The 26,649-nt window shown below is 35.6% G+C and overlaps 1 protein-coding gene across 5 annotated transcripts in view; it reads right to left on the bottom strand.

Moving 5' to 3' along the window:
• The window catches only part of SHOC2 (SHOC2 leucine rich repeat scaffold protein), a 109,423-nt gene that overhangs the window by 19,704 nt on the left and 63,070 nt on the right, over positions 1-26,649 (bottom strand). For all 5 annotated transcript variants that reach the window (XM_019813811.3, XM_006938171.5, XM_023240914.2 and 2 more), the window contains one exon: positions 10,233-10,370. In XM_019813811.3, the coding sequence (XP_019669370.1) occupies positions 10,233-10,370 (138 nt within the window). The remainder of the gene's footprint in view (positions 1-10,232; positions 10,371-26,649) is intronic.

The raw sequence follows: 26,649 nt of genomic DNA, 5'->3' as shown, positions 1-26,649 counted from the left end.
TCATGACCTGAGCCGAAGTCAGACGCTCAACTGACTGAGCCACCCAGGCGCCCCTATAGCTTTGTCATTTAAAAACATTTTGATAAAGAAAAATCTGTAATTCTAAAGTATTTTAATTTTAAAATCTGCAAAATCTTTTACCATTCTTTTTTTTAATGAATATTTTACATTATGGAGAGGTTTTATACTAATGTAGAGGTAAGACATTTGGACACTTTACATTGTGAGGCTCATCTTCTGCATAAAGGGTAGATATGAGATAAACTGCAAAAGCAGAGTGTGGTGGTTTGAATTCTTAGATAGACACCCTGATCAAAAAGAAAAAAGGCAAAAGATGATAATACCTAAGAAACAGCAGAAAGAACCATCTGAGGGTAATAAGCATGGACTTTAGCATAAGATATGGGAAGAGACTTACCAAAGCCACCAACTAGTTACTGGCAAAGCAAGAATCAAACTCAGAGGGCTCCTTATATCAAGTAATCATTCTTCAAGATCTCTACTGATTGTGCTCCAGTTTGCTTGTTATACCTCTTGACACAGAAGCAAAATATGTTCATTCTTACTCCCATGCTGTTGGTCCATGCTGTAGTGCTCGTGGAATACATTTTTATTCCGTACGGAGTCCAACAGATTCATTCATTTATGAAGCTTTCCCTGGCCATTCCATCAAGATCTCAATGATTTTCCTGTACACTGGACTTATGGCTGCATACTGTTTTCACTATAAGATGGCATTTAATTATACTTGTTTTTATGTTGTCATTTCATAGAGGAGTTACCTCCACCCAATAGACAAAACCCTTTAAGTAACAGACCTTACATATTTCTATCTCCCCACAGAGTATGCTTCAGTGCTAAGCACACAGCAGGCCTTCACTCATACTATCTTTTTTTCTTTAATGTTTATTTATTTATTTTGAGAGAGAGAGAGAGAGAGAGAGCGAGCGAGCGCGCGCGTGAGCGAGTGCACACAGAACCCGAAGTGGGGGATGATCTAAAAAACCATGAGATCATGACCTGAACCGAAATTAAAAGCCTGATGCTTAACCGGCAGATGCTTAACTGACTAAGCCACCCAAGTGCCCCTATTCTGATTTTGAAAGTGAGAAATTCAAAAGTTATTTTGCTTTTGGACGATAAATTTTAGGAATCTGCTTCTATTTATTGGGCTTTTAAGTTGATAAGCATTTAGAATTTGGTTACCATAACTAATCTTTTGTTATTAGAGAAAGCTTCTAGGTCTTGATCAGAATTAAAAATGTTTAAAATATTGTATTTCTGTACTATTCTACTCTTAACAGTGATTGAATGAAGCATGTCAACTGATGGAACAAAATTATGGAGTCTTTGCACTTTACTCTTCAGGCAGATTTCAAAGACTCCTTGGCAAATGCTTCAGCCTTTTATTAAATGAAACAGGTTTCTTCCACAGGCAAAGCAGTGGTATGAAGGACAGAAAGGGCTAGGTCTGTCTTACTTCCATTTTTTTCCCTAAGGTTGACTGCCTTTTTTACCTTTAACTTCATATAGCAAATTAAACTTTTACTATAACATTTTGAAGCTCTTTAAAATCAGATGTTATCACTGCGTGTAGAAAAATTTCCACGTTGACCAGCCTTGTAGCTATAGTAGCCATAGGGCATGGGAGAGGCAAAGAATAAAATATTTCTTCCTTCCTTCCCTCCCTATTTTAAAATGAGAACCAAAGAAAAGCATCTCATATAATTTTAAGATTTTACATTTTGCTCCCTAATAGAGAGAGGAGGACAAACAGTAAAATGTTTTAGTTTCTACAGTATTAAAAAGTATGAATGGGGGTGCCTGGGTGGCTCAGTCAGTTAAGTGTCTGACTCTTGATTTCAGCTCACGTCATGATCTCAAGATTCCAGAGATCAAGCCCCACTTCGGGCTCCTGCTGAGCATGGAGCCTGCTTGGGATTCTCTCTCCCTCTGTTTCTGCCCTTCCCCACTCATGTGCTTTCTCTTTCTCTCTCAAATAAATAAATAAATAAATAAATAAATAAATAAATAAAAATAAAAATAAAAATAAAAATAAAAAGTTAGAACAGGTTTCTTTAAACATTATAAAATGAGGGGAGCCTGGGTGGCTCAGTGGATTAAGCATCTGACTTCAGCTCAGGCCATGATCTCACGGTTCAGGAGTTTGAGCTCTCCCATCCGGCTCACTGATAACAACTCAGAGCCTGGAGCCTGCTTCAGATTCTGTGTGTGTGTCTCTCTCTGCCCCTCCTCCCCTGCTTGCACTCTGTCTCTGTCTTTCTCAAAAATAAATACGATCTTGTATCTCCCTCTCTGCCCCTCTTGTGCTTGTGCTCTCTCTCAAAAATAAACATTAAAAAAATTTACAAAATGAAAATGATGTAGTCAAAATGCCACATGACATTATCTAATACAGAAATTAGTGGTTATTTAAGCAAAAATAGTACCTCCAACTTTCTTGAACTTTTTCTTTTTCCTTTTTTTGGTGGGGTAGAAGAAGTTGAACTTCCAAAACTGTAATCTGTAAGAATATGCTGTTCTGATGAACAGCTCACATTTGTGAAGCCCTTACCACTTCACTGAGAGCATGGCATGTTCAGAGTCATCCACATTTTGCCAAAATCCATTACACTCAAAAAAAAGAAGGGTGAAATATCAAAACTCTCTTGTGCCAGACAAAAAACCTGGACATCAGAAATCTGATATTTACTGTGATTCACCCGCTGCAGTGGTTTCAACTCTAACCTCTTTCAGTAAGCAGGTTTTACCACAAACTAAACCACAGCCTAGAAATCAAGCCATAGCTTGCTTTAATGTTGAGCCACTGTGACTAAGAAATAAAATCAATGTTGCTGAGCTTCTGTGTATAAATGTAGGCTGATCACTGCCAATCACAGGCATTTAGCTTTAAGTGCTTAACTTTAAATGTAAGTTGTTCTGTGCTCTGCTCTGACAGCTTGCTTTCTTATGCTGTCAGATTTTTAAATTACAGCAACATCAAATGGCTATGAATTAAAATTGGATGCTTTTAACTTCAGCAAATATAATCAGCATCTTTAGGTTAATTCAGTATAACTTTTGAGTAAATTTCTTACTCAAATGATCTTAATCTTATTTTAACAAAGTCTCAAAAAAAAAAAAAAACAAATCAGAAAAGACACACAGTTTTAATGATTAAATAATGTCAAAGGTTTTTTTTTTTCCAGAAATGGTGAAGAAACTAATATCAACCTGAAAAGCAAGCAATATAAAGAATGCTTAAATGAAAACCTTTAAGAATGCCACAATTAAAAAGAAAACTAGTAAAGCTGCAATATGAAGTTGCACTGCAATTACCTAAAACGTAATTATTAAAACTCTACTTGTTGCTATAACCATAATTACTGTAACATTTCTTCAGAGCCCAGTGCAACAAAATATCTCTGAATTGTTCTGTGCTCCAGCCTCGAAGGCCAGGTCTTGTTGCAGATTTCTTTCTTTACCTCATTTGAGAAGAAATAGAAAATAAAACATTTTTTCCAATTTCAGACCTTTCACCACTATCCACCACTGGTTTCAGAAAATCACCCGAGTTATCTCAGAAGGCTTTAACGAAACAAAATGACTGCTGTAACGAAGTTTAATTATTTTCTTTAGTCATAACTGACTCTTGAATGAAAAAATATTTACATGAAAGAGAATATACTTTTTACTCAGCAGGGTAGACTAACGGTTAAATCAGAGACCGTAAATATGTTTTTAAGTACTCTCTCACTTAACTGCAACCAGCTGTCTCCTCCCCACTTCCTTCTGCCTCTTCTTCACAGAACAAGGTGTAAATGGCAGTGACTACTGCCAACCAGTGATAACTACTCTAGGAGAGTTCATGTTAATTAAAGAAAGGGGTAAAAACATCTTGGTCTACTTGTAAGAAAAAAAAGGCAAGGAAATAAAGTGATTTTTAGAAAACTGACTGTCAGGTGACAATTAAAAGATCTCATTTCAATTGTGAATTAGGGCAAGTTTCTCTGGTCCAGAAAAAAGAGAGTAGAGCAGCTGCTCAGGACTCAAATCAACTGTGCAGGACAGGTGTTCATTTTTGTTTGTTTTTCATTTTAAGTTATACTTTTCAAGAAGTAGACTAGGAAAAAAAAGGAAAAGTATCAGAAGAACCATATTCCAGTTAGTTTGCTACTAAATGTTTTGGGGTGAATTTCTCTTCTCCAATAAACAAGAGGAAGAATCTCAAAGGTCAATTAAGACTGTTGAGATTTATAACAGACCAAGACCCAAATGTTCAAATTTCTCACCAAATCTCAACCTTCTGCTATACAAAATACTGGGGATGAGAGGGATGGAAAAGGCAAAGTAATTATTTTAATAATAATAAATGACAGTATTATAGGGGCACCTGAGTGGCTCAGTTGATTGTCTGACTCTTGATTACAGCTCAGGTCATAATCTCATGGTTTGTGAGTATGGGCCCCACATAGGACTCTGTGCTGAGAGCATAGGACCCTGCTTGGGATTCTCATTCTCTCTCATTCTCTCTCATTCTCTCTCTCTCTCTCTCTCTCTCTCTCTCTCTCTCTCTCTCTCTCCTTCCCACTCTTGGGCACTCTGTCTCTGTCTCTCTCAAAATAATAAACTTAAAAAAATGACAATATTATAAAAAATTATAATAAACATTACTTATTCACTTTGCCATTATTTGGATTAACAGTTATAAATACTCCGTTTGCTGAAAACTATCAAAGCATATACAAATAAATAAAATATTAAATTTTTTCTTATTTTGGGGCACCTGGGTGGCTCAGTTGGTTAAGTGGCCAACTTCAGCTCAGGTCATGACCTTGCGGTTCAGGAGTTTAAGCCCCATATTGGGCTCTGTCCTGACGGCTCAGAGCCTGGAGCCTGCTTTGGACTCTGTCTCTCCTTCTGTCTGCCCCTCCCCTGCTCATTCTCCGTCTCTGTCTCTCTCTCTCTTTCTTAAAAATACACATTAAAATTTTTTTTAATAAAATTTTTCTTATTGTTAATATTTCAGTTCTCATTGATTTCCAATACATACTTGTAACCTGATCACATAGAATATGCTAGAAGCGAGGCATTTGTGTTACTCTGAGATGATATCTTAACCACAACAGATTAATAATGAAGTCAAATGTTTTCATATTAATAAACATACTTAAAATATAGTAAATCTGATAGAAGAAGAGATACATACAATTAAGAAATCCAGGAGAAAGGCGGCTACATGGTGAAGTCACTCTTTGTCAGAGGAAGTAAATCCAAGACACCCTGACCCTAGTCCTAGTAAATGTAAGATGTTATCATCCACTACCACCTATACTTCCTCTTTTTGCCAGGGCTGTTCATTTTTGTACTTTAATTTTATCCCCCTTTGATTGTTATTTAACCTAACAGAGATATAGACACATGCATAAAATATTAAAAAAACATTGTTGGACTATTTAAGAGTAAGACCAGGGCTGATTGAGGAACAAACCCTATATATATATATATGTGTGTGTATATATATATATATATATATATATATATATATATATATATATATCCATTTGATCAGCTGAAAGAGGAGAGGAAATTATGTGGGTATTTAAGAGAAAGATCATAAGCAGAGACACCAAGAAGTATAAAGGCCCCTACACTAGAACTTGCCTGATAACGCTTAAGGACCAATAAAGTGTTTAGCATCTATAATATCCTAAGAAATATACAGTGACTAAGCATCAGTGAGAGGGATATGAGCATTAATACCAGTTCAAGCATCTTTAATTTTGGTTTCCCTAGCTGATTTGCAATAAATAACCTTTATTTTTCTTTCTACAACTGAGCAAGACTTTAATTTTATAAAAGAAGTTGCTTTTTTTAAAGTGCTTTTATATAACATTCCACTGAAAACTGATCATGTTAAGATTATGCATTATTCTTTCTTTTTTCCTTTACTGTTGCCATTAGTTGGCTGTTTAGAACAAGCAAACTTACAGACCTATCTTGCAATGTAGGAATATACAATCTATGTAAATAGGTCTACATAACCCAAGAAAACCATAGTAAGTATATAAACTACATAAAACTATCAAAATTAAACCTATGTGTTGAGTTGGCTCAGAGTATCCCAGGTAAATGGACCATGAAAGATCAACACTAAGAAGTTATAATAGAGTTCTTAAATATACTAGAGTTCTTGAATTTCAGAAATGAAGAAAAGTACTCTGCATGGCCAGGCAAAAAGATTAAGTCACTTGCAATGGGGAAAAAATTGAACTGGCCTCATACTTTTGTACATTCAATGCCAGAAGACAGTAGAACTCTCTCTTAGTTTTACAAAGATTCTTAAAGTAAACAAAGCTGGACCCAATGATTTTTATATCCATCCAAACTGTTCAAATATAAAGATTACAAACAGAGATGCCTGGGTGGCTGAATCAGTTAACTGTCTGACTCTCGGTTTTGTTTTAGGTCATGATCTCATGGTTCGTTGAGTTCAAGCCCTGCATCAGGCTCTGTGTTGACAGCACAGAGCTTGCTTGGGATTCTCTCTTTCTCTCTCTCAAAATAAATTAATTAATTAAAAAAAAAAAAGGCTACAAACATTCTATAACTAGGGAACAGTTATTTATGAACTGTTTCTAAGAAAACACTACAAGACTGACTTAAGCCAACCAAGAGATGACTGGGACAACTATGGCAACAGGACTGTCAATGAACATGAAGATGAAAAAGAACCAGAGAGGGGCGCCTGGGTGGCTCAGTCGGTTAAGCGGCCGACTTCGGCTCAGCTCACGATCTCACGGTCCGTGGGTTCGAGCCCCGCGTCGGGCTCTGTGCTGACAGCTCAGAGCCTGGAGCCTGTTTCAGATTCTGTGTCTCCCTCTCTCTGACCCTCCCCCGTTCATGCTCTGTCTCTCTCTCTCTCAAAAATAAATGTTAAAAAAAAAAAAAAATTAAAAAAAAAAAAAAAAAAAAGAAAAAGAACCAGAGATTAGTCAGCACAAGATATATATACCATGAATGTCCCAACAGTGTAATTAACACAAATTAGGAGGAAATAAGGACAAAAAAGGACAGGTAGTAGAATAAATTTACTGACTGCCTCATCTATGTCATTCCACTCAGTAAACACAGAACACATATTCAGCTGCACATGGAAGACATCACATACTGAGCCATTAAAGAAGTCTCAATAAATTTAAATGATTCAGGTCACAAGTTATGTTTTCAATCACAACAGAATTACATTAGAAATCATGAACAGAAAACCCCTTGGACAATTGTCAGATACTGGGAACTAAATAACGCACTTCTAAATAAACCACAGATCACAGAAGAAACGAAAAAGTAAATTAGAAGGTATTTTGAACAAAACCAAAGAGAAAAACACAATATATCAGGATTTGGGGAATGGTACTAAAGCAGTACATAAGGAGAAATTTATAGCACTAGATACATGTATGAGAAGAAATCTTCAAAGTAACAGCATACAACACAAATTAAATATGTCAGTATGTAGTACAAACTCCACCTCACATCAATGACATCAAGCTTCCACTATAAGAAACCCAAAAAGAATAAAACTCATAGCAGATAATAAAGGCCAAAGTGGAAATCAATGAAATAAAAGTCAAAGAAACAAAGAAAATCAATAAAATTTAGAGATAATCAATGTAATTGATACAATCTAATCAAACAGGAAAAAAGAGAGAAGATCTAAGTTACTAAGTTACTGATATCAGGAATGAGAGTATAGATTCTATAATACTACCATATTATTATTAATAAGGGAGTATTATAAACAATTTTATGCCTATTAAATGTGACAACTTAAATGAAATGAACCTATTCCTTGAAAGACATAAATGATTACGTTTGCTCAAGAATAAAGTGATAACCTAAACAGCTCTCTTTTAAGGAAACTGAAATTGTTTTTAAAAGCATTCCTACAAAGAAACATCTGGACCCAGGTGGCTTCATTGATGAATCTTACCACAGCTTAAAGGAAGAAATAATGATAATTTTATACAAACTGTTCCCAAAACTGAAGAGTAGAAAACACTTCCATACTTATTATATGTAACCAGCATTACCCTAAAACTGAAACTAGACAAAGACAAGTTTTAGAACATTATATGTGACTAGAAGGTATATTCAAAGCAATTAAGTAAATCTAATTTTTAAAACTACCAGAATGTATCTTTTTTCACTATGTCTTCTTGGTAAGCAATGTCAATCATATTAGCTGGGTTTTTGTCAAGTTCAGGGCAAGATTATAAAAGTGTATTTTATTAGTTTCTTCATTCTATTACTTATATTCTCTTTCTAGAACTCCTAGTCTTGTCTCCCGAGACTCTTTTTCAATTATTTTGTATCTATTTCAAATATTTTGTATCTTCTTTTTGTTCCAGATTCTAAGGGACTTCTTCCACTGATCCTACACCATCGCTCTTTTGGTCTTTGGATATGTTCATTATATTATACAGTATTTCCTTTCAAGTTAAACTTTATATGGCAAGGATATTTCTAAGCAAAGTATTCTTTGCTTCTTTTTTATATCAGCCTGATCATGTTCTATAGATGTAATACAGATCTTTTCTCTTTTTTCCTCAAGGGCCATTTTTCTTTGTTTATTTTGGCCATTTCAATAGATTTTAGAGAGAAAAGGAAAGAATTGCATTCAGTCTCTATTGAACCAGAAACTGGGATTCTTTTATTTACACAGGAAATCTGGTAAAATTATTATGAATATTAGTAGAGCAATTCACTATATGCTGTACATCATCTTGCCTTTCAGAGATGAATCTAATGCAGTTAACTAGAACACTTAGTCTGTTGCCACTACAAATAACAATGTGATATAAAGAACTCTGGACCAAGAATCACAAAGATACAGGTTCTAATGGCTAGCTGTTACATCCTAAATAAGTCTCAGACTGCTTTCCCATGAAGAAATAGCTGTCCTGTAACCTAGAACAATTTAATATAACTTATTTAAAAATTTTTTAATGACTGCTTCTGTTTCAAGTAACAGTAGACTAGGTAATTCAGACAAACCCTTCCACTGAAAAAAATTTAAAACTCTTCCAAAACAAAAGTCACAGAGCTAACAAGATAATGACTAATAACCAGGGTAGAAATCAGGTGGGAACCCAAAGAAATAAGCAAAATAATGGAGAAAATTTTGTCCTAAGAGTGCTTCTCTAACTAGAAGATTCAGCTAATTGGGCATGTTTCTGCCAAGAGTCAAAATCTACAGCCAGCCAAAGGTGGAGAGTCCAGAAATCAATGTCAACAGCTAAGGGCTGTACCTTAGCACTAAGAGTAAACCGAAGTAAAACAGCCCTCCAATTAGTCTACACGCTACTTTTGAATGACCAGGGACCAGAAAAATCTCAAACCTTAGAACACAGACGCATTCAAGTGGTCCCTTAGGTACCTGACAGAAACAAACGAAAATCTTTCTGGAGAATGATATCACCATCACAGGCCTCTTATGATTTAGTAACAGAACCACAGAAATATTCATTATAGAAATTATAAAAATTAAGTACAGGTATAAGTTCCCTAAATAAACATTATAGTATCCTTATAACAAACCAATAACTGAAAAGGTGTCCAAACTTTTTAAAATTTCTTTTACTGGTTTGTACAACTGTATGGGCATTTAGAAAGATAAACATGATTCTATAAATATAAACCATATCACAACAAGCACTTCCAACTTTTGGAGGCTGTGGCTAGGTCTTTGAAACACATTTTGTACGTCAAGCCATCTCTTATCTTAGTCCCTTCAATAGCAGAAATGAACAAACTTTAAGCTATGTTGGCCAAGATTTTAAAAACTAAACAGTAGTGGTTTTATTTTTCAGTGTGGTTTGCTTTAGCAAAGGGACCACACCCTATATAATAGCATGCAACATTCTGAAATAAGCAAAAACAAAAAATGCACTCATTCTGCAATTTAAGCAGTTATAAAACATATATTCAATATCCAATATTCAACATTCTTTTTTATAGTCTAATTGAACTCCTTTCCTAAAACCTAATTATTTTCTTCACCAAGAAATGGAAATAAAAACCACTTTTAAAATACTCTCTGTTAGCAGTTTTACTACTTTAATGGTGAATTTTAATCTTTTAACTTTTCTTATAGAAATGGATCAAAAATAGTCTTTTTAATGTCCAAGTAGTTACAAATGACTATCAGTATCTTCTCTCTCCATTCATACCTATAGTATCTGGGAGGTCTAGCAGTTCATTGTGCTGCAAGTCAAGGTTGGTTATCTGTGTGCAGTTTCCAATCTCCTTTGGGAGGTGTTCAAGTTGATTGTGAGCTACATCCAGCGTAATGAGGTTACATAATTCACCTGTAAAATTGACCAACATAAAAATTTAACAAGAATTATTAATGAATATATTAAATAAAACTGAAAGAAAACTTCATGTTTTTTTATAATTATACTTTCTGAAAAGGTAACAAACACAAGATCTGAAACTGTTAGAAAATGACAGCTTACAAATATTAAATCATTATGTTGTACACCTGGAACTATTGTAATGTTATCTGTCAATTATACCTCAATAATGATAAAAAAGAGAAAATGACATCAAATAAAGTTAAAATGTTGATTATAAATGACTACCAATCAATATAAATAACTACCAATATTATACACATAGATTCAAGTAACCAATTCAACCACATTTATGTTTGTAAATTCCATACGTTAAATAGACCTCACCAATTTTTTAACCAAATTCAACACAAAATATCAAATTCATCTTGAGTTCAATTTGACGGTCAGGTCACCTTCTATCTCAAAATATATATGCTTTCAAATAGGCATACATTCTGATGTCACAGAAATGTACAAAGTGAGGGGCGCCTGAGTGGCTCAGTCAGTTAAATGTTGGACTTCGGCTCAGGTCGTGACCTCTTGCAGTTTGTGAATTCGAGCCCCGTGTCAGGCTCTGTGCTGACAGCTCAGAGCCCAGAGGCTGCTTCAGATTCTATGTCTCCCTCTCTCTCTGCTCCTCCCCTGTTCACACTCTGTCTCTCTACCGAAAATAAACAAATATTAAAAAAAAAAAAAATGAACAAAATGAGATTTATAAACTGACTCTAGATTTAAGAGTACTGCAAAAGGTTAGAAAATATGGTATATTTTTCCTCATTCTGGTTGAAAGGGCTGTACTGGCAATTCAAATTATTCTTAGTGTTATTCTGCAACAAAGAATGTTGCACATTTGAACATAAAGTTTTTGAACTAACAGCTACATTGGTTCCCTCATGATTTCCCTTTTGTTCTAAAAGCAGAAGCTGGAAATACTGAAAAAGTAAGATGAGCAAATAAAGTGCATAAAACTCTGAAAATTGGGTCTGGGATTATTAAGCCACATTGTTATAAATACAGGCAACAAAGAGAAAATGGATAAACTGAATTTCATCAAAATTAAAAACATATGTTCCATTAAAAGATACTATCGAGAATGAAAAGGCAACCCACAAAATGGGAGAAAATATCTGCAAATCATGTTATCTGCTAAAGGATTAATATCTAGAACATATAAAGAACTCTTACAACTCAACAACAACAAAAACCCCGATTCATAAATGGTCAAAGAACTTTAATAGACATTTGTCCAAAAAAATCTACAAATGGCCACTAAATATACGAATACGCTCAATATCACTACTCACTAAAAAAAAAAAAATCAAATCAAAGGTAGAGTGAGATACCACCTCACATCCATTAGAATGGCTATAATTGAGGGGCACCTGGGTGGCTCAGTCGGTTAAGTGTCCGACTTCGGCTCAGGTCACGATCTCATGGCTTGTTGAGTTCAAGCCTCGCGTTGGGCTGTGCTGACAGCTTGGAACCTGGAGCTTGCTTCAGATTCTGTGTCTCCCTCTCTCTCTGCCCCTACCCTGCTCACGCTCTGTCTCTCTCTCTCAAAAATAAACATTAAAAACATAATAAATAAATAAATAAATAAATAAATAAATAAATAAATAAATAAATAAATAAAATGTCTATAATCAAAAAACAGAAAATAACAAATGTTGGCAAGGAGGTGGAGAAATTGGACCCTTGTGCTTTACCACTCAGGTTTCTCAGGATGAAGACAGAAGAAAAATCCCCTCCTGTTCTTACCCAAGCACTGTATAATCAAACTGTAGAAAATCCAAGACACAAAGAAAATTTTGGAAGAAGCTACAGGATAAAAGCACCTTACTTTTAGAGGAACAAGGGTAAAAATTGTACTAGACTTCTCTTCAGAATACCACTTAAGCAAAAAAAAAAAAAAAAAAAAAAAAAAAAAAAAAAAAAAAAAAAGAAAGAAAGAAAGAAAGAAATGAAATATTTAGTCTTGAAAGAAAAAAACCATCAACCTAAAAGTCTGTATCCAGTGAAAGTATCCTTCAAAAGTAAAAGAGAAATAAAGACTTTGTCAAACAAAAATTGATGAAGTTTGTCACCAGTAGACCTGTCTTGCAAGAAATACTAAAAGAACTTCTTCAAAAAGAAGAAAATTATATAGGATGGTAATTTGGATCTATATGAAAGAAGAGCATGACCTAACAGATAACAGGCTTGTTCAAAGTAATAATAGCAACAATATATTAGATGATTGTAGATTAAGGATAAACGAAACGAATGACAGCAGTGTTATAAGGGACAGAAGGGAGGAATTGGCTATATTCTGTTACAAGGTAACCACACTACCCATGAAGTGGTATAGTGTTATTTGAAAGTTGACTAATATTAGCTGTAAATTCATACTGCAGACTCTAGGACAAAACACTCACTCTTACATCTAAAAATTAAAAGAAGTATAAACAATACACTAAGAAGAGAGAAAATGGAGTAATATAAAATCCTCAATTAAAACCAAATAATGCAAAAGATGATGAAAGAACAAGTTTAGCTAATAGAAAACAGTTACCAATATAGTTTATATTAATCCAATAGAAACAGTAAACATTTTATATGTAATAAATATACGAAATAAAAGAGACTGTCAGAGGGGCTCAGTTGGTTAAGCATCTGACTCTTGATTTCAACTCCTGTCACGATCTCACAGTTTGGGTTTCTGAGATCGAGTCCCTCTTCAGGCTCTGGGGTGACAGTGTGGAGCCTGCTTGGGATTCTCTCAGCTCCTCTACTGCTCATGTGCGCATGCACTCTCTCTTTCAAAATAAACAAACATTAAAAAAAAAAAAAAAAAACCCGGGGCACCTGGGTACCTCAGTTAAGTGTTCGTCCAACTTCAGCTCAGGACATGATCTCAGGGTCCATGAGTTCAAGCCCTGCACCGGGCTCTGTGCTGACAGCTCAGAGCCTGGATGGAGCCTGCTTCAGATTCTGGGTTTCCCTTTCTCTCTGCCCCTCCCCCACTCGTGCTCGCTCTCTCTCTCTTTCAAAAACATTAAAAAAACATTAAAAAAAAAACCCAACTGCATGTTGTCTTCAAAAAAGCCACTTTAAATACAGACACCGGTAGATTAAAAGTAATGGGATAGAGAAATACAAAGTTAATGTTAATCAAACGAAAGTGGGAGTAGCTACAATAAATTCAAAGTTGACTTCAAAGTAAGGAAAATTATCAGGGATATAGAAAGCATTACATAATGGCAAATGGAGCAACTCTCCAAAACATAATCCTTAAAGTGTACATACCTGCTTATCTCCTCTATATCTAGTATTTTGTGTGTGTGTGTGTGTGTGTGTGTGTGTGTGTGTGTGTATTATAGCATCACGTTAACTTAAAGAATGAATGAAGATAACTGGGGAAGGTAAAATTTGGGCTCTAATACTCTTCAAGCCAGAAGTAATAAAAACATTTTTTTTATATTTGCCATCATCTTTTGTAATAAATGATACTTGAAATTTAGTTTCCATTAAAATAACTTCTACTACCCTAAAGGAAGATACTCCAAAAGTGAGTTGAGGCAAGTAAATAAAGCAAGATGGAAGACTTTCTTTAACTTTAACCCATATGGAACAGGGGTGATTCAACTCAGTTACCAATATACTGCGGGACTCCTCAACTTCAGTACTATGACATTTTGGACTGGATAATTCATTGCTATAGGAGGCTGTCTTATGTATAAGCAGCACCCCTAGCCTTTACCCATTAAATGCAAATAGCACCCACCAACCAAGCTGTAACAATCAAAATTGTCTCTAGACATTAACAAATGTCCTCTGTTGTAACATTAACAAAATTGCCCTCAGTTGAGAATCACGGATACGATGGAATGATAAAATTCAATACTATCCAATTTTCACACTTTTCAAAAGAAGCTGGAAACCTAGATTTTCATGTAAAATCTTTTAATGCTTAAATGCTAACTAATTCTTAGGTTAAAACAGAACAAAACACTGTCTTACTAAACACATTTGTGGACCTTTTTCAGTATTCAGAATGCCAGTTTGATAACCTCTGAACATAGATCAGTTACTAACATTTTAGGACAGAAATTTGCATATGACTATCTAATATTAAAACTAAAAAGTGTTTTTAAAAAGCAGAATATAATCACCTGGACTCAAATTAAGTTAAACCCTTTTGATTTGTGTAAATCACCACATGGCAACTGGACTATTTTGAACACATATTCTCTCCAGAAAGTTATCCTCCAGCACTACAAAACTCTGCAAAGTCAGGAAATCATGGTAATACTGACATATTAGGAAAGAGTGTCACCTAGTAACACTAATACTTCTTTCTCACAATCTAATCTAGTAATCTCTAAATATTTTGAAAATGATTAAAACTCAGGAAATGTATTTAATTTTAACAACACACAAAAAAATAACATGATTTAAAAATCTGGTCTGTTAGTCCCTGAAATATTGTATTGTACACTCTATTATATACATTATATTAATGTATATTATATATATTATATAGTTAAGTATAGTTATATATAGTATTGTGGATTAAATGTGAAAATTATTTTAGACTTTCCCCAAAATCCACGTATGAATTTTAAGATCCATGAAGAACTTAAAATTTTCTTCAGTCCAAAGAAAAAGATCTAGTAAACTTCAGGGAAGTTTATCATTTATATATAGTTTCCATGAAAATCTGAAATATTTTCAAAACTAACCCAAAATGTCCTATTTAATGCAATCAACAAAACCTTCTTAGTGGTGGCGGTGGGACAGTTTAAGATTGCTCTTCTTTAGAGTAATACTCATAACTTCCCAAGCTTCTCTTGTTCATATTCAAACAGTTAGAAACCTCTGAAAATTGTGAATATATGATAAATTCTGTAGTTGGCAACACTGTGCCAGGATAAGAGCCTAGGTTACAATTTGCAAGATATTTACATATTAAATATCTAAGCACTTCATGAAATAATTTGCTATAGCACTATTTGCTATTTCTATACTCTGTCCAGCTACACAGTAAACATGTTTCACCACATATGAAACAAATATAATAAAAAACAAAACAAAATATAAGTCCATTCTAGATGGTTTTCAAGGACAACAACCAAGGTGTTAATAGTGACTTGCTTCTGATGGGGTTTAAGAGTGGTTTTTATTTTCTACTTCATACATTTGTATTTTGCAATTTTTGTTTTTATGTATTTTTTAATTCCAAGAAGAAAAAAAGGGGGGAGATTCAAGAGGGAAACACTAGCAGTCTCTCCTCCACTATTCATGGAAGAGCACTTTCTGACCCCAAATAGAAGCTTCCTGTCTGTGGAGCAGATGCATCCTTCAGTGAAAACAAATGGATCACCCTATTGTACTGCTAACGTCAGCCATTAATATTATGCATCTTAGGACTCATATTCCACACTTACTAAGCAATCTTTTGATTTTAAATTTGATTTCCCACACATATGCCTACAGAGAGAACACGGACTTAAGCACAAAGACTCTGAGGCAAGAGAGTAGTTCAAAACACAACAGAAGGCCAATGTGGCTGGAATCATGATTAAGGAAATCAGGTGGTAGGAGATGAAGTAGATCTCAGTCAGATTCATTTAAGGTCTTGTAGGCTAAGGTAAGGATTTCAGCTTTGACTAAGGAGATAGTGGTAATGGTAATAAGAGTGTTTTTTGTTGTTGCTGTTTTTATAGCAGTTTACAGAAAAATTGCACAGCAAGTACAGAGAGTTCCCATATAGCCTCTTCCCCACAATTTCCCCTATTAACATCTTCCATTATTAGGTGGTATACATGTTGCAGCTGATAGATCAACACTGATATATTATTTCTAACAGAAAGTTCATATTTTACATTAGCATTCACTCTTTGGGTTGTCCAGTTCTATGGGCCTTGATAAATACAAAATATCATGTATCCATCATTACAAATATTGTATAGAATAGTTTAACTGCCCTAAAAATCCCCTGCTTCACCTAGTTATTCACCCCACTTTCCCTCTCCCCCAGAGCCCCTGGCAACCACTGATCTTTTCCTTTTTCCTTTTCTAGAGTGTTACATATAGTTGGAATCATAAATGATGTAAAATTTTTTAGACTGGCTTGTTTCATTTAGCAATATGCATTTAAGGTCCCTTTATGTCTTTCTGTGGCTTGATAGTTCATTTATCACTGAACAATACTCCATTGTATGGCTATATCACAGTTTATCCTTCATTTATTGAAGGATATCTTGGTTGCTTCCTATTTTTAACAATTATGAATAAAACCACTAAAAATATTTTGTGTGCAACTTTTTGTATGGACAGAAGTTTTCAACTCATTTGGGTAAATAACTAGGAGCATAACTGATAGACTGTGATGGTAAGACTATGTATAGCTTTGAAAGAATATGCCACTGTCTGCTAAGGGTCTATACCATTGTGCATTCTCACCAGTAAGAAAAAAGACTGCATCTGTATTTGGTGGAGTCAGTGTTTTGGATTTTAATCATTCTAATAGGTACGTAGCGATTGTGGTTGTCTTTTCAAAGTATAGCTTTACAGGACATAAAGTAGCCCTATGGAAAAGCAGTAATAATGTGATAATGTTTGCCCCCAAAAAACAAAATTTATTCTGGAAAATTAAGACCTACAAATATAATAATAAGTAGAATGTTGTAGGCATCAAATAGGAGGTAAATACATAAATACAAAGTGATGGGTAAATCAAGAAACAAGATTCTGGCTGGGTGGATTGGGGAAAGCTAGATTTTAAAAGATGGTCAGAAACTACAGATAACACCCCAAAAAAGAAATAATATGAGGAAACGAGGGAGGCAAAAAGAAAAAAAAAAATCATGGGCTCAACAATTCCTTTGCTAGGGATATATTCAATAGAAATGAATCCATATATTTACCAGTAGACTTTTATCACAATAACACAGTAGCACTATCTGTATTAGCCCCAAATTACAATACCAAATAACAGAATGGATAAATTGTGGCATATTCACACTATGGGATAATATGCAATAAGGAGACTAAACTACCTCTAACTACATACATCAATTATGATGAATAATGCCAAGAACTGAAACACAAAAACATACAGAGATTATGGTTCCATTTATATAAAAACAAGGAAAATTAATGTTTGATTGTAGAAGTCAGGATACTAAGTTTACTTGATGGGAATGAATAGTGACTGAAAGGAGTCTCCTGAGTGGTCTTGATGCTCTATTTTTTAACTTGGACGCTGATGTTACACAGTTGGCAAACAGTCTTCAGTTGTACATTTATGATATATCAATAAAAAGTAAACAAAACAAAACCACCCCAACTCTGGCCCAAGCTCCTGCTTTGGACATGCTTTAATCCAAACCTGGCAGAGAAACAGAAAAAAAAACATTTCTTCAATTTGTATTTAGATGAATAATCTTCAACATTTTTAGTTAAAAATTTAACTCTAAATTAATTCCATTCTGAAAAAATTATTTTCCTTTCATCTTATCTTTAGAGGAGGCAAAGGTTGCACACTATATCTAAGACTTTTTAATATATTTTTTATATATTATCCTACATCCAGACAATGGAGCATGCTGGACATATTCTTTCTCAAAGGTGATGACACCGTCTAGACTCTTGTTGGGAGATTCTTCCCACTATTTCTGTAAGCAATATTGTCCCCCAGGTTACTCTAATATATTCAATCCACTTTCATTTTGTAATACAGAAAGATAGTGGTTCCACATGCAAAAAGCAGCAGGACACATGGTACCTGAAAACCAGAAGTCAGATAGTTGGAATGTAAAACTAATGTTCATCAAACAACAGAAAGGTGATTTTTAGGAGGAGGAAAGTTTTTTTCCCCTCTTCTGGAGATTGCCAAGTTATTAAAATGCAGTTAAATACCAACTTCTTGAGGATTATTGGGAATTTTTCTAAGTTTCTTATTTTAGAAAGATTTTTGACCTTTAATAATTATTGTTAAAAATATTTTATGCATGGCTTTGTTCATAGTAGAAGCTTAACAAATTATGTGATTAGGTGATAAAACTAAATGTGTTGGGTTTAACCAGTAACAAAAAAACATTATCATACAAACATTTGAATAAACTATGTCCATAAAACATAACAGAAGATAAATTATTGCTCTAAGAGCATTAATTCAATCAGTCAGAAAAAAAACTCTTTACCAGGCACATGTGTATTCTTTTTACCAGGCACAATACTAAGCACTAAATATACAAAGAAACTATAAGACATTAAATACTTGTTCTCATGAAACGTAAAAGTAGTAGGAGACAATGTGTGATTTGATGGAGGCCAGTGAGGGCTCTGCTTGTGAAATCTCACCATTAAAAAACCATTCTTGTAGATCTTCAAGGCCTTTCATGGTCAAAGTTCTTTACTTTTAGGATGACCATCTCATTTACTTATTCATTCAAGAAAAATTTATAGTGTACCTACTGGAAATTAAGCAGTGAACAAAGTCTATTCTCAAGGAGCTTATATTCTACTATGCACGAAGGGAGAGAAATCAGAAAATAAGGAGGCACCAACATGGCAGAGAAGTAGGGGGATCCAAAGTTCCCTCATATCTCAAACAAAGAAACCAGTGTTGAGGCCAAAGGACTTTGAACTCCAAGAGCCCAGGCGGCAAAGTGACAGAGATGCTTCCAGGGACCCACTGGGAAAACCTGACAGGACGAAGAGCTACTTCAATAAACAAATCAAAGCACACCTGGTGGAAGATCCAAAACATCATTACGAGTAGGGAGATAAAGTAACCCAAGTCACAACAACAGAGGGCAAGTAACACTCTCCAAAACACACCTCCTAAAGGGCCAGGCTCTGGACAGTGTATGACTCCTCTTTAATGTAGTAGTGCTCGCAGGTGCAGGGCATATAACAAGCTTTTAATACACGTAAGAGACAAAAAAAAAACGAGCCAAAATGACGAAACAGAAGAATTCTCAAGAGAAATTCAAGGAAGAAATGACAACTAAAGAATGGATCAAAACAGATATAAACAATATAACTGAACAAGAATTTAGAATAATAGTCATAAGATTAATCACTAAACTTCAAAAAAGCATAGAAGACAGCAGAGAATCTATTGCTGCAGAGATCAAGGAACTAAAAAAGTCGTGATGAATTTAAAAATGCTATAAATGAGGTACAAAATAAACTAGAGGCAGTGACAGTGAGAATTTAAGAGGCAGAGGGGAGATTAAGTGAAACAGAAGATAAAATTATGGAAAAGATGAAGCTGAGAAAAAGAGATAAAAAAAATTCTGGACCACAAGGGAAGAATTAGAGAACTAAGTGGTTCAATGAAAACTGAACAATATCCATATCATAGGAGTTCCAGAAAAAGGAGAGAGAGACAGAGGGTCGAAGGTGTGCTTGAACACATCATAGCTGAGAACTTCCCCAATCTGGGGAAGGAAACAGACATTGAAATCCAGGAGGCACAGAGAACTCCCTTCAGATGTAACTGGAATCGATCTTCTGCAGGACATATATGAAACTGGCAAAATACAAAGATAAAGAGAGAATTCTGAAAGCAGCTAAGGATAAATGGGCCTTAACCTACAAGGGTAGACACCTAAGGGTAGTAACAGACTTATCTACTGAAACTTGGCAGACCAGAAAGGAGTGGCAGGAAATTTTCAATGTGATGAACAGGAAAAATATGCAACCAAGAATCCTTTATCCAGCAAGCCTGTCATTCAGAATAGAAGGAGAGACCAAGGTTTTCCCGAACAAAAACTGAAGGAATTCATCACCACTAAACCAGCCCTACAAGAGATCCTAAGGGGGACTCTGTGAGTGGAATGTTACAAGGACCACAAAGGACCAGATACATCACTAGAAACATGAAACCTACAGATATCACATGACTCTAAATCCATCTTTCAATAATAACACTGAATGTAAATGGACTAAATGCTTCAATCAAAAGAGACAGGGTATCAGAATGGATTGAAAACAAACAAACAAACAAGACCCATCTACTTGCTGTCTACAAGAGACCCATTTTAGACCTGAGGATACCTTCAGACTGAAAGTGAGGGGATGGAGAACCATCTATCATGCTACCACAAGTCAAAAGAAAGCTGGAGTAGCCATACTTATATCAGACAAACTAGATTTTAAACTAAAGGCTGTAACAAGAGATGAAGAAGGACATTATATCATAATTACGGGGTCTATCCATCAAGAGCTAACAATTATAAATGTGTACACACCGAATTCAAGAGCACCCAAATATATAAAATAAATCACAAACATAAGCAATCTTATTGGTAAGAATGTGGTAATTGCGGGGGACTTTAATACCCCACTTACAGCAAAGGACAAATGATCTAGACAGAAAATCAATAAACAATGTCCCTGAATGGTACACTGGACCAGATGGACTTGACAGATATATTTAGAACTTTTCATCCTCAGGCAGAATACACATTCTTCTCAAGTACAAATGGGATAATCTCCAAGACAGATCATATACTGGGTCACAAAAGAGCCCTCAATAAATATAAAAGAATTGAAATCATACCATGCACACTTTCAGATCATAATTCTATGAAACTTGAAATCAACCACAGGAAAAAGATTGGAAAACCTCCAAATGCATGCAGGTTAAAGAACATCCTACTAAAGAATGAATGGGTCAACCAGGCAATTAAAGAAAAAATTAAAAAATATATGGAAACAAATGAAAATGGAAACACAACAATCCAAACCCTTTGGGATGCAGCAAAGGCAGTCCTAAGAGGAAAATACACTGCAATCTAGGCCTATCTCAAGAAATAAGAAAATTCCCAAATACAAAATCTAAAAGCACACCTAAAGGAACTAGAAGCAGAATAACAAAGAAACCCCAAAGCTAGCAAAAGAAGAGAAATAATAAAGATCAGAGCAGAAATAAACAATATAGAATCCAAAACAGTATATCAATGAAACTAAGAGTTGGTTTTTGGAAAAATAAAAAAAAATTAATAAACCCCTAGCCAGACTTCTCAAAAACGAGAGGACCCAAATAGATAAAATCATGAATGAAAATGAAATTATTACAACCAATCCCTCAGAAATACAAGCAATTATCAGGGAATATTATGAAAAATTATATGCCAACAAACCGGACAACCTGGAAGAATTGGAAAAATTCCTAGATACCTACATGCTACCAAAATTCAAAGGGGAAGAAATAGAAAAGTTGAACAGACCCATAACTAGTGAAGAAATTGAATCAGTTATCAAAACTCGTCCAACAAATAAGAGCCCTGAGCCAGATGGCTTCCCTGGGGAATTCTACCAGACATTTAAAGGAGAGTTAATACCTATCCTTCTCAAGCTGCTCCAAAAAACAGAAATGGAAGGAAAACTTCCAGACTCATTCTATGAATCCAACATTACCTGGATTCCCAAACCAGACAGAGACCCTACAAAAAAAGGAGGATTATAGGCCAATACCCCTGATGAACATGGATGCATAAACTCTCAACAAGAGGGGCGCCTGGGTGGCTCAGTCGGTTGAGCTTCCGACTTTGGCTCAGGTCATGATTTCACGGTCTGTGAGTTCGAGCCCTGCGTCAGGCTCTGTGCTGACACCTCAGAGCCTGGAGCCTGCTTCAGATGCTGTGTCTCCCTCTGACACGCCCCCAATTCATGCTCTGTCTCTGTCTCAAAAATAAACAAACATTAAAAAAATATTTAAAAAAAAAGCTCTCAACAAGATACTAGCAAATCGAACTCAACAGCATATAAAAAGAATTATTCACCATGACCAAGTGGGATTCATTCCCTGAGCTGCTGGGCTGGTTCAATATTTGCAAATCAATCAATGTGATACATCACATTAATAAAAGAAAGGATAAGAATCTTATGATCTTGTCAATAGGTGCAGAAAATGCATTTGACAAAATATAGCATCCTTTCTTAAATAAAAACCCTCAAGAAAGTCAGGATAGATGGAACATACTTAAACATCATAAAAGCCATCTATGAAAAGCCCACAGCTAATACCATCCTCAATGGGGAAAAACTGAGAGCTTTCCCTCTGAGATCAGGAACACGACAGGGATGTCCACTATCACCACTGTTGTTTCACATAGTGTTGGAAGTCCTACCATCAGCAGTCAGACAATAAGATGAAATAAAAGGCATCAAAATTGGCAAAGAAAAAGTCAAACTTTCACTTTTCGCAGACGACATGACACCCTACATGGAAAACCTGAAAGACTCCACCAAAAGACTGCTAGAACTGATACGTGAATTCAGCCATCACAGGGTATAAAATCAATGTACAGAAATCAGTTGCATCTTTATACACTAATAATGAAGCAACAGGAAGAGAAATGAAGAAACTGATCCCATTTATAATTGCACCAAGAACCATAAAATATCTAGGAATAAACCTAACCAAAGATGTAAAAGCAATCTACACATTCAATGCAATCCCAATCAAAATTGCATCAGCATTCTTCTCAAAGCTAGAACAATCCTAAAATTTGCAGAGAACCACAAAAGACCCTGAATAGCCCAAGTAATACTGAAAAAGAAAACCAAAGCAGGAAGGCATCACAATCCCAGTCTTTAGCCTCTACTACAAACCAGTAATCATCAAGACAGTATGGTATTGGCACAAAAACAGACACACAGACAAATGGAATAAAATAGAGAACCCAGAACTGGATCCACAAATGTATGGCCAACTAATCTTTGACAAAGCAGGAAAGAGCATCCAATGGAAAAATGACAGTCTCTTTAGCAAATGATGCTGGGAGAACTGGACAGCAATATGCAGAAGAATGAAACTAGACCACTTTCTTACACCATACACAAAAATAAACTCAAAATGGATGAAAGACCTAAATGTGAGACAGAAAACCATCAAAACCCTAGAGGAGAAAGCAGGCAACAACCTCTTTGACTTCAGCCGCAGCCATCTTCTTGCTCGACACATCTCCAAAGGCAAGGGAATTAGAAGCAAAAATGAACTATCGGGACCTTATCAAGATAAAAACCTTCTGCACTGCAAAGGCACTAAAACGCAATCGACAGATGTATCAGATAAAGGGTTAGTATCCAAAATCTATAAAGAACTTACCAAACTCAACATCTGAAAAACAAATAATCCAGTAAAGAAATGGGCAGAAGACATGAATAAACACTTTTCCAAAGACATCCAGATGGCCAACAGACACATGAAAAGATGCTCCACATCATTCAAAATCAGGGAAATACAAATTAAAACCACATTGAGATACCACCTCACACCAGCCAGAGTGGCTAAAATGAACAACCCAGGAAACAACAGATGGTGGTGAGGATGTGGAGAAATGGGAACCCTCCTGCACTGTTGGTGAGAAGGCAAACCGATGCAACCACTCTGGAAAACAGTGTGGAGGTTCCTCAAAAAATTAAAAATAGAACTACCCTACGACCCAGCAAATAGCACTACTAGGAATTTATCCACGGGATACAGGAATGCTGATTCATAGGGGCACATTTACCCCAATGTTTATACCAGTGCTTCCAACAACAGCCAAATTATAGAAAGAGCATAAACATCCATCAACTGATGCATGGACAAAGAAGATGTGGTTTATACATACAATGGAATACTACTTGGCAATGAGAAAGAATGAAATCATGCCATCTGCAGCAACATGGATGGAACTGGAAGGTATTATGCTGAGTGAAAAAAGTCAGTAAGAGGTCAGATAACCATGTTTTCACTCATATGCAGATCTTGAGAAACTTAACAGAAGACCATGGTGGGGAGGGAAGGGGAAAAAATAGATACAGAGAGGGAAGGAGGTAAACCATAAGAGATGCTTAAATACAGAGAACAAACTGAGGGTTGATGGGGGAGTGGGGGAGACGGGAAAGTGGGTGATGGACATTGAGGAAGGCACTTGTTGGGATGAGCACTGGGTGTTGTTCGTAAGTGATGAAGCACGGGAATCTACCCCAAAAACCAAGAGCACACTTTACACACTATATGTTAGCCAACTGGACAATAAATTATATTAAAAAAAAAAAGAAATCAGAAAATAAGGAAATAAAGTAATCGGAAGTGATAACTGTTGTAAACCAAAGTAAAGCAAGGAAAGAAAGTTAGAAATGAGAGTGTAACGGACAGCAAGGAGGAACCATGTGCATATGTGAACAGAAACACAGGACAGGTGAGGAGAAATAAGGAAAACAGGAACACAACAAAAGAGATCTGGAGTCTTAAATATAAAACTAAAGAATATAGACCTTTTTGCTTAGGTAATAAAGTACAATTTAAAGTTTTTGAATAAGCATGATATGCAGGATGTTGTTCTAAAGTCTATTTTCTCAGGGTGCCTGGGTGGCTCAGTCATTTAAGCAACTAACTCTTGATTTCAGCTCAGGTCATGATCTCACACTCATGAGACTGAGCCCCATATCCAGCTCCGCACTGGGTGTGGTGTCTGCTTAAGATTCTCTCTCTCCACCCCCCCTCTGCCCCTCCCCCACTAACATTTTCTAAATAAGTAAATAAATAAAAGTCTATTTTCTCATAGATTTGAAAGATGTACTGGAGCAAGCAGAATTAGGAAGCACAGTCTATCAGGAAGCTACTGCTGTTAGCCTACATGAAATAATGTGAGGACTACACTGAATAATCAACAGCAGTGGAATAAATAGGCCCAGTATACAAGCAACTAAGAGACATGGAAAAAACAACAGGAATGTGGTAAGAACAGTGATTCTCAAATCATATGCAGTGAATGACTAGTTTGGGTTTTTGTTTTTTTCCCAGGGTTGTGAACTAATATTCTGTAAACTACAAAATTGAGTTCTTGGATGTTCTAGCAATGTCAAATTGTTATATAAGATTCTAAATGCTTACTCTCAATTTCTGTTATTAACTTGTGACAAAAAAAATTGGTTGGCCAGCAATCTGTCTGGTGATTAGACCACACCTTGACAAGAACTAGAACAGGAAGAAAAATCCTCAGATTCCAAGATCTTGAACCTGAGTTGACAGAGAAAGTAATGATGCAATTAAGAGAGAAACAGAATCCAAAAGGAAGAGATGTATGGTGAGGAGTTATATTTTGACCATGCTGAATCTATTAGTGAGACATCTAGGTAACAATCTATTGGTTAATTAGGAAAAATATATATATACAGATCTGAAGAAAATGTTCTCATGATAGAACATTTTTCTTCCAAAGAGAGAGTTGGGGTGAGTATCTGCAAAGAGTCAAATATTGGTCTTCAGAATAACAGTAATGGTGAAGTCCTGGATAAATTATTTTATTAAAAAAAAAAAACACTATGTAAAAGCACGCAGAGAGACTAAACGCAGAAACTAGAAGGAATTCAACTCTTGCAAAATGGGAATTGTGGTAGGCAGAGTTTTAAGATGGCCCCAATGGCCCTGTCTCATGCGTAAGTGTATACATTGCATAATTACTCCTTCCTTGAGTGTGGGCTGAACTTAGTGACTTGCTTCTAATGAATAGACTATGAAAACAATGATGTCACATCTCTGATTAAGTTATAAAAGATTGTGCTCTCATCTTGCTAGCACTCTATTGCCTTCTCAGCTTACACCCTTTGATAAAGCAAGTTGCCCTGCTGGAGAGATCCTTGTGGCTAAGAACTGAGGGCAGTCTCTAGCCAACAGCCAGGAAAAGCTGAAATCCCTTAGCCCAATAACCTGCTAGCTAAGTGAATACTGAAAATAACCACATGAGCTCAGATGTGGACCCTTTTCCAGACATGCCTTCAGATGACACCTCAGCCCTGACTACCCCTTGGGTGAGAGTTAAGCTATGCCTGATTCTGAACCAGAGAAACTGTAAGATAGTAGTAAGTGAGTGTTGTTTTGGTTTTTTAATTTTTTTTTTTATTTTAATTTATTCTTGAGACAGGGAGAGACAGAGCATGAACAGGGGAGGGTCAGAGAGAGGGAGACACAGAATCTGAAACAGGCTCCAGGCTCTGAGCTGTCAGCACAGAGTCTGATGCGGGACTCGAAGTTGAGTGTTGTTTTAAGAGCTATGCTTCAGAGTAATTTCTTATGCAACAGTAGATAACTTACATAAGAAATTACACTGGGTAATATCCACATTTGCAAGGCTTTTACCATGAAGTTACTCACAAATCTGCCAGCAGAAAATAAATCTCAAGTAGAAAGCCAGAGTCCTACTGCCTGAGAAGCCAGAGGACAAGGTCTAGGATCATTAACAGTGGCTGGAATTCAAGG

Source organism: Felis catus, chromosome D2, assembly GCF_018350175.1.
Source record: "Felis catus isolate Fca126 chromosome D2, F.catus_Fca126_mat1.0, whole genome shotgun sequence".
In the NCBI taxonomy this organism is placed as follows: Eukaryota; Metazoa; Chordata; class Mammalia; order Carnivora; family Felidae; genus Felis; species Felis catus.
Note: the sequence above shows the minus strand (reverse complement) of the source record. Positions and strands in the feature narration are given on the sequence as shown.